Source organism: Gymnoscopelus microlampas, assembly GCF_963454915.1.
Source record: "Gymnoscopelus microlampas genome assembly, chromosome: 17".
Taxonomy (NCBI): Eukaryota; Metazoa; Chordata; class Actinopteri; order Myctophiformes; family Myctophidae; genus Gymnoscopelus; species Gymnoscopelus microlampas.
In genome coordinates, this window is record NC_139954.1 from 17064435 (window position 1) to 17080395 (window position 15961).

At 42.0% G+C, this 15961-nt stretch overlaps 1 protein-coding gene across 6 annotated transcripts in view; it reads left to right on the plus strand.

The window, feature by feature from the left end:
- Nucleotides 1–2438: 2438 nt before the first annotated feature.
- The window catches only part of zmym2 (zinc finger, MYM-type 2), a 47687-nt gene continuing 34164 nt past the window's right edge, over nt 2439–15961 (plus strand). For 2 of the 6 annotated variants that reach the window (XR_014602762.1, XM_084084880.1), the window contains exons 1-2: nt 4780–5043; nt 13816–14658. Coding sequence is in view for 5 of the 6 variants with exons in the window: in XM_084084880.1 (XP_083941006.1) it covers nt 13831–14658 (828 nt within the window). In the remaining variant the exon portion in view is untranslated. Of the gene's footprint in view, nt 2577–4779; nt 5044–6647; nt 6752–13815; nt 14659–15961 lie in introns of those variants that run through there. The other 4 variants (XM_084084878.1, XM_084084876.1, XM_084084879.1 and 1 more) reach the window with 4 other exon arrangements.

Consider the following 15961-nt stretch of genomic DNA (forward strand, 5'->3'; position numbering starts at 1 on the left):
GGGTAATCTCTTGAATACCATGCAGACTGAAACTCCTTTACCACGAGGGTGTCTTATCTTAAATAAAATGTTCTGTACATATGTTTGCTTATTTAACTATTTTTGTCTTGTGTTTTATATTAATTTATTTAGCCTACAAACGCAGAAAAGGTTTCAGTTCATAGATCAATAACATTGCAAGCAACAACCTATAGGAAGAATGGCACGGGTCAAACCTTTGACCTTTGTGCCCTGGCAATGTTTCTATGATCTTGACATTGAATGCTCGAGAAATGCACTAGGAGAAGAACTAGAATAAATAATGGTAGATGAATGGGGACTTTAAAAATTATACAACATTCATATTCAACACGGATTTGAATCCAGCATGACAATCAATAAATCATGTGTAGTATTATGTCAAAATACACTATTTAATCAAATATAAACACTTATATACACCTATATACTTTGGCCATACAACAAATAACTAAATAATTGATCTTCAAGCTCTCAACACGTCGCGGTGCAATGCATGCGTTTACTATTTTTGAAAAAGTTAGGAAAAAAGGTTTAATGTTTTGAAAATGTGCCTAAAATAGGGCCACCAAGGTTAATTTGGTTCAAAATGAAGGACAGCTGTAGAAACAAATATGCATAAAAAACAAGCGCAAGGGGTGTGTCAGTAACGGATCAGAATGTGTCAACATGTCTTCAGTACCATTCTGGCTGGGTTTCATGACCTTTTCATTTCATGGCTCTACTGTCCAGGCTAAATAAAGCAAAACTGCCTGAAAGATAACTAAAACATGTAAGCTGCAATATGTAACTTTCCTGTTTTACCTCGGATTTGATCCTGGGTCTCCTGCATAAGTGCTGACATTTTTACCACTGAGCTAATAGAGCAAAACCATGTAGGAGCTGTATTCCTGCGACTGTTTCTTCAATTATGCAGCATTTTAGACATCTAAAGATGTGATTTGCCTAGTTGCTTTCACATTTTAAGATACTAACACAAACCATCAACATTCCTCAGGACCACATTTACAGACTTCCTCATTTGGTTCTATTACGATGTCCTATCTATTTCACTGAAGAAATGCCCAGTGTACACTATACTGCCTACACTATACATACTGTACACGTGAGATGCTTCACTGAGCTCTCTGGTGTCTACAGTATTATATCAAAGTTATAGATAATGTAAATAATACTGGATATGCTCAGTCTGAATCTTCACCGTCCAATTTGATTTAAAGTGCACAAATGTCAGTGAAGGATAGTATAAATATGGATGGATGGATGTGAAATGATAGATTAAAATGAACTATTTAGGCATTGAGCAGACTCTTATCCAGAGCAACTTACAAGTGCAAAGTCGGAATAGATGGCATGAACCCTTGTCAACAACCCAGGGTTTTCTTTCTTTGGATTTTGTTACAGAAAAAAAAGAATGTACATTTTGTACAAATTGCATAACATTTTATAATATGTTCTTAATAAAACATTTGACAGAAAAACTACCGGGTAAATGGTCATAGAGGCTACGTACAGTGCAAAGAAAACAATTAAGCGCTTCAAGGAAACTAGTATTCCAGGTAAAAAAAATATCTAAAATAACATGTGAATAAGTAACCAACATATAGTGTATCTGCATAGTGTAATGATAAAAATAGGTGACAGGAAGGGATACATAGAAAGAGGAGTGTCAGGGGGTGAGATGGAGTCTGAAGAGGTGAGTTTTCAGACTACATCAGAAAATGGGGAGTTCAGCAGTCCTGGCCAGGGAGTGTTGGCGAGGGTGTTTTAGGGAAGGTTCCAATAGACTTCCTGTGTTCGCTGGTCTAAGGGAGTAGCCCAGGATGGGGTGTGAGCCCAGGATGGGGTATGACCTAAAGGTAAGGGGGTGCCAGTGCCATGCCCTTGACTGCCTTGTAGGCCATCACTGGTGTTTTTATACTGGCCGGAAGCCAGAATGGATGGGTGAATGAATCAATGGAGGATGTTACAGTAGAAACATCTCGCAGGCAGGCAGGCAGGCAGGCAGGCAGGCAGGCAGGCAGGCAGACAGACAATATATCAATCAATCTGTATATAGATATAGTAGAAAGAAAAGACAGACAGACAGACAGACAGACAGACAGACAGACAGACAGACAGACAGACAGACAGACAGACAGATAGATAGATAGATAGATAGATAGATAGATAGATAGATAGATAGTTTCCTATAGCCCTCTCTATCTTCTAGTAGACCTACAGTGTTTCCTCCGGCTCCTACAAATACTGTACACTCACAAATAATCACACGCACACAGCACACGCTATAACACACAGCAGAGCCTTGTATTAGACACACAGTAATCCCACCAAGCACCGCTGGGAGGAGTAACATTCATCAAAGGATGTGGCTGTGTTTCCTTTGGAGTCCATGGTCAGTTTTAGAATTGTTTTGTTATTGATCACGTCCAGGTTTGGATTGGACTGGGCGGATCCGAACCAATCAGCCAAGAATTGATGATCTGGCACCTCGGCGCACATTATCAAGTTGACATGAAAGTATAGCCTATAATATCCTTCAATTCACCATTAATTCGGTAAGTTTGGAGAAATTACCATAAACTGAACAGCGCAGCGCCTGGTTTCAAATGATTTGCTCTTTCCTTGCTTGAAACGGCCACATTTTATCTTGCATAAATAGCGCACCTGATCCGCCATATTTAGTCGCCCTCCAATCCAGCACATTTCACTTTTTCTTGGACGTACATTCGTTGCCCTGCTGTCTGCAGTTTATCAATGTATGGTCTAAACTCCACCTCGATCAAAAAGGTTGCGTAATGTGCAACGAATCTAACACAATAGGAGCAGATCTAGACGGTCTTAAAACGGATTCTGACGTATGACACACGTGTGTGTGTGTGTGTGTGTGTGTGTGTGTGTGTGTGTGTTTTATTTGATCACAAGGCAACAAGGGTGTGATGAGCAACTGTTGGGGGAGCTGATAGGCTCTTGGAAATGATTTGGAGATCAAGCAAATGTCAGTTAAAACATTTGTTTTTGCCTCTTTTCAAGCTGATGTAACATCAGCATTGCAGTTAAGTGTGTGTGTGTGTGTGTGTGTGTGTGTGTGTGTGTGTGTGTGTGTACACGTTGTATTTCCAGTGTTGAACTCAAGTCTACCTTAGTCTACCTACGAAGACGTCAATTTATAGATAGCCAAGCCTACGATCCACCATAAAACTGCATAAAAGAGCTGCGCTGCGAGCTTGTGTAGATCAGTTCTTATTCGGACGCGACACCGTCGTACTACGGAGTATAAATTTCAGACTGCAACAACAACCTCGTTGTGCTCCACCACAACCAAAGCGGCAGGAATATAAGAATAACCCACAAAAACAGTGTCAAAGTGCGTACATGTAAGGAGACACGGCGTGCACGAGCGGTCATTAAGACACATGTACTTTCACCAGGGTACATTTAATTGCCAACCTTATTATAATACCCCGACCGAATACAAAAAGACTCGCCCCAAAACACAGTCGCCCCGGGGCAAATCCGGCGACCTGGGAACGGTCCCCACCTGGTATTCTTAAACGCTGAAGGCAACCTAAATGCCTAAACCTAACCTCAGTATACTATGTCTAAAACTAACATTATTTATGAATGGAACCTCAGTAAGCTATGCCTAAACCTATTCCTAACCGTAACCTCAGTAAACTATGCCTAACCTTATTCTCAAACGTAACCTCAGTAAACTATGCCTAAACCCAGTGGTGTGTTCTAGGTTTTTTCAGAGGGCATACGATATGCTTGACATGCGCGTGGTCATGGTTACGCTTGCGTGTGGTCAATGGATGAAATGGTTAGTAGAGGACTATGCTTTTTTTCAAAAAATTGTGCACGTCATACATACTACGTATAGCGTAACACGGTAGAACCAAGGGCCCAGCTTCCTGCTTTGAGATTGAATCGAATAAGGAAGAGAGTTCAAGTGACAGTTCATATGAATGGCCTGTAGTTTCGCTGTTTTACCCCTGCTGGTGTCAGAAAGAATTTATCTCAGTGCAAGCGGATGGGTTTTTGACGAACTTTAGACTTGATTTTCTTACCTTAATAAACATTGTCATAAATACTATATGCTTCCAGTCGCTAGTTTAAAGTCTCCTTTCAATCATCATGATATGCGTTTTGGTAAATTATTGTCTCATTTATTTTAAAATTGACGATAAAGTAGACTATGCTGAGGGCGGGATGATTTGATTGACAAGCTACACAACCAATAGCATTCATTCCCGCCCCCGCTCTTGATTGACAAGCTACCCAACCAATACTGGTCTGGTTGCATTCTGCAGGATATGACGCGATATTGAAAGATGGCGGATTTGAAATTCCTGAACAATCGGCTTCATTTGCGGTCTGTAGAAACCAATGGCGTAGCTTCGTCCATTCTTTTTATACAGTCTATGGGTAGAACACATCACTGCCTAAACCTAACCTTATTCCTAAATGTAACCTCAGTAAAACTATGCCTAAACCTAACCTTATTCCTAAACGTAACCTCAGTAAAATGGTGCCAAAATCTAACCTTACCTGAACTTAATTCTAACCTTATCCTCAGTAAAACAAATACAGCGGTCCGCAGAAAATATGGGGGCGAGCGCGTTTTGGGGCGAGTCTTCCGGACGGTTACCATTATGATACCCCGACCGAACCTGATTGACCACTCTGCGCATGCGCGGTGAAGGAAACACGAGAAAGGGTTGAGGGCTCTCTCTCTCGCCTGGTGGTGGTGCGCATGCGTTGTTCGCCGGATTAATGTCAACGGGCACAAAAGTGGCGCTATATCGTTGCGAGCCGCTACTCCTCCTCCGGTAAGAATTCCCTACACACGTTGTGTGTTTTTTTTTTTTTTTTTCAAATTCCCAATTTTAACGCTTTTTTCTAATGAGTCAAAGTTTCAGCAACTGTACGGGTCGGCGGGCGGGTGTCCTGAGACTCACGCGCGAGTCCCGTGAGGTTCGAGAAGACACGTTTTCATGAGGAAATCCACAGTTAATTTGTGAGGTTTGTTCCCCCCCTCCTCCTCCTCACCGCTGTGTGTGTGTGCGTGTGTGTGTGTTGGGTTCTACTAGCCTCCGGGTCTCTCGTATTGTTTAGCTCGCTCTCTAATGGCGGACGTGAGGCAGTGCTGCTTTCTGTCGGGAGGGGTTGGGTGGGGGGCAAATCGTAGCCGGTGTCGACTTTAACTTCTTGGCTTGACTGCTTGCGGTTTTATTTTATTTCGTTAAGGCTACTTGTTTACCATTGATTGCGCCCCCCCCCGCCCCAACCATGACACACAAATGAAGGATATGATATGTAACGTGAGGGGGGAGGGAGTGCGGGCGCCCCCCGTGGTAGCCACGGGTATTTGCCACTTGATTGCCCAGGGTGGTCTCTTTTGGGGTAACTTTCCAATTAAAAAACAACGTCACAGGTATGTTAAAATCACAGTGTGTGATTGTTCCTTACACAACAACAACAACAACAACAACATGTAGGAGAAGTAAATCAATGAATACAAATATGAACCTGGATGAGGGGGGGGGGTCACTCACGATAACCTTTTCCTCTTGGGGGAAAACTGTGTAATTTTATTTGAGACCCGTTTTTTTGTTTGTTGTTGCTGCAAGAATGTTGTTGACATAACCCCGTTGTTGGTGGTAAAGCATTATTCCGAAGGATTTTAGTCGCGAATATATAACTTATGCACAATTTTTCCCAGTATTAACAATGGCGCAGTCTCTGTGCTCTCCTTCTAATCCAATGGCTGCGTACGGAGAGAGAGGAAGGCGAGGGGTGGGAGGAACGGCACGGAACGGAATAGAACGTGGTTCAGTCTGTTCCGTTCCGTGCCGTTCCTAAATTGGCTCTCCAGTCCAATTTATTACCCTACTGCCCGAATTACAGAGCGTGGGGGCGGCTGAGTCGGGTAGAGCTTAGTTTAGGGCCCAGGTCTGTTCCTATCAGTGTTAAAGTTTTGAACCAAGTTTTGCAGATTGTTAAAGGAGAGAGGTTGCCTGGGCTGGTCGTTCTCCGGCAGTGTTGCCAGGTTTTGTGAGAGAAATAAGCAACCAGGTCTAGGAAAACAAAAATAAGTAACATGGCCACATGACATGAGCACTTTTATACTACTTATATGCATCCGTATCGGCTACTTGAATTGATTGATTGATTGATTGATTGAATACTTTGTTAAGCAGTTTGCAAAAAAACAGAAAGTAGTTCTATACAAAGGGATGCTAAAAGGATAAACCCCAAGAAAGCACTATGGCTTGTTTCTGTTGGGGTCCTGTGTATTCAATTAATCGAAAGAGGTTTTGAAAATTGTCGATCTACAAGCTCACAACAACGCGTCGCATCTTGCAATAAAATGTGGAATATTTGGAATATGTTTTTGAAACATTCTAACAACAAATGCTCCCTTTTTCATGAAAATATTTGAGAACCACTGGTTTAAATAATAATACAAATTGGAAGCAAGCTGCAAGCCTAAATAAGCAAGTACACTTTGGAAACGAGGCCAAAAAAACCTCAACCACCAATTTGTACAAGCAACTTTACAGAAAAACAAGCTCGACGTCGCTTAGCTTATAATAAGCCGACATGGCAACACTGCGTGGTGGAGCTGTGGTCCTCAGTCACTCGCCATGGAGCGGAGCCTCAAACCCGCTTCATAATCAAGGGCACGGCCTGGCCTGGCCTGGAGGGGGGTTCAGTGGTCCTAAACGTGGTAGGCAGGATTTCCATCTGTATAATAGACTCTAGGACAGACAGTACACAGTATTGGCTTTTGGAGGCAGCATAGTCAACATATGCTGCCTTTTTTTTTTTTTTTTTTTTTTTTTTACCCCTTTGAGGTTTTTGTGAGTTGCATTCGCAGATAACCAGAACGTTCATGATAATTTCATCAGCTGGTTTTACTTTACGGGTCATTATTTGACCGGCTGCGCATTAACGCACCACTTACCACTGAACGTCGTCTTATATAATGTTAATTATATGCGTTTGATCATGATGTTATCCTCATCATCAACGCTTAATATCTAGATGAGGGGGGCATGATTCTTTGCGCAAACTGCGCACATCTGCGTGTGTATGAGTGCCAGATTAGTGTTAATGTGTTTCCCAAAAAAATATTCAAAATGTTTCACTTTTTCCCAAGATTTTTTTGAAAATAGCAGATCTTCAAGCTCACAACGCGTCGCATCGCGTTGTGAGCTTGTAGATCGGCTATTTTCAAATGCTCATGTGGCCTAGTCGCTTCTTTTGGGCTTGTTTTCATAGACCTGCGCGCGTGTGTGTGTGTCTGTGCTATGCTCATTATTACATGTATATTACATGATTATATATCTTATTTAGGATTGATGGTGCAAATTGATGTGTGCTGGGAAAGGTAGAGGGGTGTACCTATGCTGCTGGTTAGGCTATGTGGTCAACTAAGGTTTGTTCCGGCGCTGCCATTTAACCATTTATCCGGTGTGTTTTTGCACAGGTACACTCTGTCTGCCCCCCAGCACTAGCCCACTGTGCACAGTTCGTTATGTTGATACATTTAAGGTTGCTTGTCATGGCTTATTTTCAGAGGCCATGTCCCCTCTAATTTGTAATTTCACATGAAACATTGACTGAATGTGAACGCAAGCTGCCTCGTAGCTCTGCATTGCAGTCTGAACTGAGTCTAGACTTTAGGTAATGTTTCTCTACTGTGACCATCATGTCCGTTGCTTACATATTCCCCATTTGAAGCAATATAGTTCCAGGCTTAACTGTATTGCCTTGCAGGTGTATTTAGGTTAGGGGAGAGTGTAACTTTTTTTGGGAGGGCTTAACATTGAGGGGCACAATATTTTATGGATGTCACAGTGATATGGTACAGCTATACTGTATATACATACATACATGGATACATACATACATATATACTGTTACCAGACAGAAGGTTTGGTTAATTCCTAAATGTAGTGCCCATATTAGCCTATATATAAAAAATAAATGCCCAAGGAAACAGTGTCACTCTATCTGGGTTAGTCTTTTTTTTTTTTAACAGTCGAGAACTGCTCAGTGATCTTGAACATCACCTGCTTCAGATTTGGTTTCCTGTCACATGGTCCCTGTGCAAAAACTGTGGATTTTGTTTTATTTAAAAAAAAAGAAAAATCAGTTTTTGTCCACTCTGGCTGGAATGTCCTACAGAGTAATTTTAGAATAGAACTTTGAAATCTCTGCATACATTGCTATAATATGCATAATTACTCTCTTCTATTTGCAGGGTTGCATGTAGGCTTGCTTAATATTTGTTCTCTGTTAAATATGCCACCGTACCGTTTATTGTATTATCATTGATGATGACCTGTTTTTTTTAAATGACACCTTTTACATACACAGTTACAAAGTAAATTAACACAAGAGTACAATGAATACATCAAAATAATGGACAGCCAAAAAGTCTAAAAATAGCCACAGAAACATAAAAGTCAACAAGAGAAGGGGAGGTCAAAAACACATCAGTGCATAATACTACAGCCAGTCTATTGAAGTGAGATTTAAGATGGGTTTGTCTAGACTTCTGTGTAGGTCTTTGAACGATGTCATTTCTTTTTCCTCAGGGATGCAATGTTTGTCAGGCCAAAGCAAAAAGACCTACGCACAAATAGTGGTGGGATGGGAGAGGGTCAATACAGCTGTACAATTGGTGGGGTATTTTATCCCACAATACCTTATCAATAGGTTAAGGCTGTGTGTGTCTCAATACTTTGAATGCACATTTCAAGGGCAAGTGTTGCAGGCAATGCACTTGAGATTCAAGGGCATAGATGGAAGGTGATGTTAGAAATTCTCCCATATACACCTCAACCTGTAATTCAAGCACACCTAATATGATTTTAAAGGTGAAGTGTGTGTGTGTGTGTGTGTGTGTGTGTGTGTGTGTGTGTGTGTGTGTGTGTGTGTGTGTGTGTGTGTGTGTGTGTGTGTGTGTGTGTGTGTGTGTGTGTGTGTGTGTGTGTGTGTGTGTGTGTGTGTGTGTGGGGCTGTCTGTGCACACTGGTAATGTGTGAGTTGAGTTTGGGGGGGTGTCTACTGCAGCTGTCAGTAGTGAAGTGATGTTTGCCTCACCACCATCCTTGCTGCTAAAAACATATTCAGAAAGGCTAAATAGAAAATGCTCTTTTTGGATTGGCCGTGGTGTTCCTAAAATTGTTCTGAGGGACATTTGTGCAAGTATTACTCTACATAACTCAACTACACTTAAACTTGACCTCAAATTTACCATTCTCTTAGTTGCTCAGATTTTAGTTATTTCCTCTCATAAACGGTACCAGTGTGTCTCAGCTAGTGGCTCTTCAGTCCAGAAGTTAAGTGGGTCACTAGATTTACTAATAGGGATGGAGATTGAAACCCGTTTCTATAACATACCTGATCCTGAATTTATTGAGACCCGCGGGTATCGATAAGGTCTGGGCTTATCGATCTTCTTATCGAGTTTAGCGGTCCGAGCTTGCGTCATTATTTGCTTGTGCGGTGGATCACGGCTGAACGAGTAAAGCCCTAAAACAAGTTTGGCTGTATTTCTCTGTCTACATCATTGGCGCACCTGAGCATTGTGCAGCAGTTCAAGCCGATACCTTTGGCTGTTTGCAGGTAGAAACACCAAAATCTACAACCTCACAACGAGGTGCAGTGCGATGTGTGTTAAGCTTGTTGATTGCCTTTTTTGGGTGTGTGACACTGTCGCACTAAAAAGTATACAATTGGGCTTTAAAGTAACAGTACACACAATGTCAATAACCAATTAACAGTTTCTTCAATATTATTTTCAAAATGAAAAATGTGTCACTTGCCTTAAAGGGCGTTCACCCAAAAAATTACTTTGTTTCTATCGATTAGTCACCCCATGGAGACTTGAATTCATGGATATTGTTTTGTTTTTGTCTCATTCCTAAGCCAATGATTTGATAACCAGCGAGACCGGTAGGCAGCGGTTCCGGTAGGAGACACAAATGAGACTCTTTGTGTCTCCTACCGGAACCGCTGCCGGTCATCTAATTATTGGCTTAGGAATGCCACAAAAAAAAAATACTGCATATATCCATGAATTCAAGTCTCCATGGGTGACTAATCGATAGAAAAAAAGTCATTTTGGGGGGTGAACTATCCCTTTAATAATAATAATGATGATGAGGATGATAATAAATACAAACATAAATAATTGAAAAGGCTCGATTGTGGGATCGATAAGAACTCTAATTGATAAGCAAGATCGATAAGGTGATTGCTATCAATAGAAATGTATGATCTCCACCCTTACTATTAGGGTTGTTTTTATTGGGGAATATTGTGCCATTGGGTCTTCATGGTAGAGTTGGCCAATATCAATATATCAATATCATGATAAGAGACTATCTGGGATTTTTTGAATCTCATTCATTGTGTAAATATTTTGAAAAAGCACCAATAGTCATCCCCACAATATCGTCACATCACAAATAACAATATTGATTTCAAGATATTTGGTCAGAAATACTGTGATATTTGATTTTGTCCATATCCCCCTGTTTACTTACTGGTCAGTGTATATTAAAATCCCTGCATGAAAAACATTGAGTATCACTATTGTATACTTTGGCTAATAGTTATTTTCTCTTAGCAATTCATTCTTGTGCAGCTGAACAGAGAGTACAAGAATGAATTGGTGAAAAATCTTTGTGTCTACGCTAGTCACAATGCTAGAATGCTCCAGTAAAGCTTCTGAATGGTGTTGACAAATATAGTATAATAGTGATTCCCTATATTTTAACTCCTGTATCTTGGGGTGATATGCTTTTCTAATTCCTCTATATTAAGTCCCAATCTCTACAGCTCTTTGATGAACAGAAATTGTATCGAATCAGGAGAGAAAACGACACCGCTTAAGCTGTGTGGTTTTCTTAAATGTTAGTTTTCCAATTTTGTTAACAATGTATAGCAATGATTGCTATCAGAATATAGAGCTATTTAACCTATTTATTTTAACCTACAGTATAAAGCACTGTATGCCAGAGCTCCTGTGTGATAGATGGATTGTTTGAGTGGTTAGCAAGCACGATGTAAAAGTTATACTTTGCTTTGTGGCCTTTCTGTTTCGACATTAAACTGGAAACTGGAAAAAAAAGTTTTTTATGCAACACTTATCAAAAGGGTGAGACAAACTATAAATTAGCCTTTAGACTCTTAACGACTATACCTAAAGACTAGGGTCAGTCAGGTCTTGGCTTTTATTTTTATTTTTTTATTATTGATTGGTAATCACAAGTATTATTAGCATTGATTTGGGCGACAAAATGATCTGATATCAACATGTTACTCAATTTACCCTGCAAGCTGTATGAAATGAATTGTTTTAGCATCAACATGCAAACATCCTATTATTATTAATTGTGGAGACCAAAATCACATTATGCACAATTCCAAACAACTTAATTGAGCAGCACCAACACTGCGCAGAGTACATGTCCCTGTGGCCGTCAGGCTGATTGTTGCCACGGCAACCGAGGTGTAGCTTCAGCCGTCACCCTTGGTAACAGAGAACCTGTTGGTAGACCAAATGGGTAAGAGGCAGGGGGAAGGTGGTACGAGAGAGAATGAGAAAGGTGGAAGCAGGTGAGAGGGATGAATGGGGAACTGGGCGTTAGAAAGGTGCAGTAGCCTACTCTGAAAAGTGGAGGAGGATGAGAGAGAGAGGGCAATGTATATGACAGCCTTAATATATTTATGATCAAATTAATGTATGAACATTTCCACACTACCGGCTATTGTTGGATTCATTTTAGAGATGCAATGTGCACAGACCATCTGAATGAGCGTCAGGAAATCCGACTCCTTGCGCCGGATTCGGATCCGACCCCTTGTCTCTTCTCTCTCTTCCCTTGGTTTCCTGTCTGTCTATACTCCCCTGTCTAAAATAAAGCACAAAAATGGAGATAGAGGAAAAAGTTGCTATGGATTTGTGTACATTGTAGTCACTGTAAACTTCACAACCATTCTTTGCTTAGTTTTGAGTTTTCCTGTAAAAGTGTAGTGATGACTGAGTCACCACCAGTACAGTCTTCTGGGGTATTTGTTTTAGTGTTGATTTCAAAACAGAATTAGCTAATCATTGCAATTTTCCTCTCAATGCAGCTGTGTGATGCACAGGCCTGATCAGATCTCTTTATGATTAATCTTTGTGTTCTCTCTCTCCTTATCTTGTGGGTTTACGTCACCAGCAATATGTGAATTTGCTTTTGATGGAGTGAGGTTTTTGTTAAGGGAGGTGGCCACCCAGTCCCCATGGTGTTTATTAGGCAGCTGCCGGCTAAGCATTGCAGGTGCTAGGTCTCCTGTTGTTTTCGTTTTTTGAGGTATCTGTAGGCTTTCCTTATTATTTTGCTCTCTTGACATTTGCTACATTTTGAGCATGTTCCCATATTCAGAAACCCATGAAAGTTTGCAGGAATATTAGGGATGATGGGGGTGACAAAGGCCTGTATCACTGGCACTGGCTATTTTGAAAGTGCCGCAGCTAACCGCACCGATGCTTTTAGCAGGGCTTTACAGGTCTACTACCATTGTCCCAAGTTGATGTTTTTCTCATTACGCTTGACAAAACGTCTCCTAATCAGTACAAAATGACCAAGGTCAGGCACATGAATCTCAGTGGAATTCAGGTACAAACACTGTGCCTGAGTGCTGCCATTTGCTCACTTTAACTTTTTTCCCTCAAATTATGACAAACTATAGGGCTTCAGCGTAATTTATTCTCTGTAGTATGATTGTGTCATTTCCAACAAAAACATTTTTTCAAGCTTAATGTGTCCTCATGCAACACGTTGGCTTGAAAATCTGTTCTTGTCAGTGAGCCAGAAGCGACACAGTAGTAATACGGAGTATGAATAGAGCTTTAGTTGCTAAGCCATTATTTGGCCATATTGGCTTGTTCAATGACTGACACAGAATTACCTGTTGAATAAAATAGACTCATACTGTATGTCAGTGGCGTAGCCAGAACGCTAGCCGAGGCTGGGCATAGGGAGTCTCTCGCGCGAGCGCGTGCATGTGCGCCCGGACCGTGCGTGCGCGAAAATCAGTGGTTATTAGTGCACATTTTATTTGTTATTAGGTTATTGATGCTTTGAATATGACATAAAATAAAATAACCAAATGGGTGGGCCCAGGCCTACTTATGCCCACCCGTGGCTATGCCCCTGCTGTATGTCACTTATGAATCCTACCCTATGTCTGTAATATTGTGCAGATTTCCTACCCTTGACTTTGTATAGATATACAGACGTGAAAAAACAGATCAAAATGTTTAACTTCATCCACAGTACGTGTCCTGTCCTAGCCTAGCATCAAATCCCACCAGACCCTTTCTTCCCTTTGTCGACTCACACTCATCTTTTGTATGATGAATGACACCTGTTTAGTGTTTAGGGCTGCAGCTATCGACTATTTTCTTAGCGATTATTCTATTGATTACTTTATCTATTTATTTTAATAATTATTTACTTTAATTTATTCACCTATAATGACATATCCAAAATAAGGATTGCTTATTCATCAATTTGTTATCAAATTATCGATTAAATCGATTAGTTTAACTTTTGCACCCCTACACCTGTTTAAGACAGGTAAGGTAGTTGGTGGAGTTAGACGTTTGATCCATGGAGGGCTGTTAAGCCCCCTGTAGCACTGTCACACCCCTTAACCCCAAACCTCAGCCCATATGCTGCTTACTCCGCCTAATTGTCCCTTTGTTTGTTTAATTGTGTCAACCAGGTGCTTGCCTTAGCGATGGATGAGGAGTCGGAACCCAAGCCTGCGGCGGCAGCAGAAGAGGAAGGAGGGCCGCGGGTGGAGCCCTCGGACGCCACTCCTCCCCCCTCCTCCTCCTCCTCTGCTTCCCAGCAGCAGACCGCGGCCCCCGTGGAGGAAGCCTTGGGAGAGGCGGTTCCCATGGCAACGGGGGACGGAGAAGCCAAAGATGGAGGAGAGGGAGGAGGAGGAGGAGGAGGGGAGGATAACGACGATGACGTGGTACTGGTCGGGGAGGAGGAGGCCCCTCGGACCACCACCACCGCCGCCTCAAACCAAGACACGCCCAGCACAGACTGCACCCAGCCCCCAACCCCCGCTGCCGCCACGGCAACAGGTGCCGCTGTCTCAACGGCGCCAGCGGTTTCCAAGACCCCCAATACTCCCCCTGCATCTTCCTCCACAGCAGCATCATCATCAACGTCGTCATTGTCACCAGCCCCTAAAGCTGCCACCACGGAGCCCATCGTCATAGATGACGAGGAAGACTCCTCGGAGCACAAAGACTCTTCCTCTCCCTCGGCGGCAGCGCCACCTGCAGTCGGTGCGCCATCGTTGTCTTCATCCACCTCGTCCTCCTCGCATGCGGCAGCGGTGACCCTGAGCAGCACGGAGCCGGACTCTGAGATCCGCATCGCCAGTGTCACCACTCTGGAGTCCAACAGGCAGAAAGCAGGGAACGCCTCCGCCTCTTCTTCTTCTTCCTCCTCTGTTTTCGCGGCGACGGCGGCAGAGCCGCTGGTCGACATGAACCTGAAGATCACCTCGGTGACGTCACTGCAGGGTGGAGCTTCAGCCATTGCAGCGGTGAGAGAAGCACCCGATCACATGGCTCTCTGAAGGAGAGCAATTTTATTGGGCAACAGTAGAAGCATGTCCTTCATATCTGCATAAAATTAGCATGTTATTCACATTGACATATCATTAATCACTGCGGTTGTTACTATTATGTTTTGCATATCATTATAATATGCTATGATTAGCATATTACCATTATTTTCCTAACCTCTTGTGCCCTATTTATTTGGCTGTATGACAAATAGAGAAAATTGCCAATATACAAGCACACAACGCATCGCTGTGCGACACGTGAGTTTGTAGACAGTTTTGAACGTGTCCCTATAATGACATGCCCAAAATAGGGACATGCCCAAAATAGTGACACCAAGGTTAACCACCTGAACCATGGTCTCCCGAGACTCAATGTTCAAATGCTTCAACCAAGCTGAAAATGCGCAGAATACATATTGCCTTTGCAGTCGCATAAATAATTTACTGTTAATCAAAATAGACAAAGCCTAGAATCTAGAAATTATATGGGAAAATATATTTGAAAAATATTTTAAAATATATTTTCACGAACAGAAAAGACAAACAGATGACAGCTTCCTGTGGTTGGTTTTCAGGCGGCGTAGTTACAGACTATGTAGCTTTCGAAGATTGTTGAATTGCGAAAAATAGCAAAACTTCAAGCTTGCAGGCGACAAAATGCAAGCTTTTAGAGCAGGTATTTTCGGCGAAGAGGTTTGGTGTAGAGGGAAAAAAGTAAAGAGCAAAGTATAGGGTTATAGGGTTTCAGTGGTTAATGTAGTTAACCAGGTTATACAAAACTGACAAAACAAATGCAAACCTCAGAACATGTCAACACATTTCAGTAGCTCTACAGGCTCTCAGGTGAACAATGAACAATGCTACTACGGCAGAAGAAATCACACTAAGCTTTTCCTGTTGTACTTTAAGGGAGCTTAATGAGTAAGCCCTGCCTACAGACCAACCTGGCTGTTTGTCCCTTAAACTCCTGCTGAGGTGAAAAAGAGCATAACAGGCCAGAAAGAAATGTCCAGTTCTTGCTTGTCATGTGATGCCATGGAATTGGTACATTAGGCTTTACTCAGGAAGGTATCCTGTAAGGACAGGTCTCAGTACTGTGCCCAGTACAGGTTCACGTATACAGACAAATAAATGTATTTTATTTATAGACTTATGCAGTATATCACTGGGCTACAGGTAGCTGACCAGATACTGCATCAACCATGTAATCACAACGTCTCCAGTTCAATTCCGGCTCAGCTGGATACCTGGCTTTCCACCTCTCTGCCCTCAATTTCCT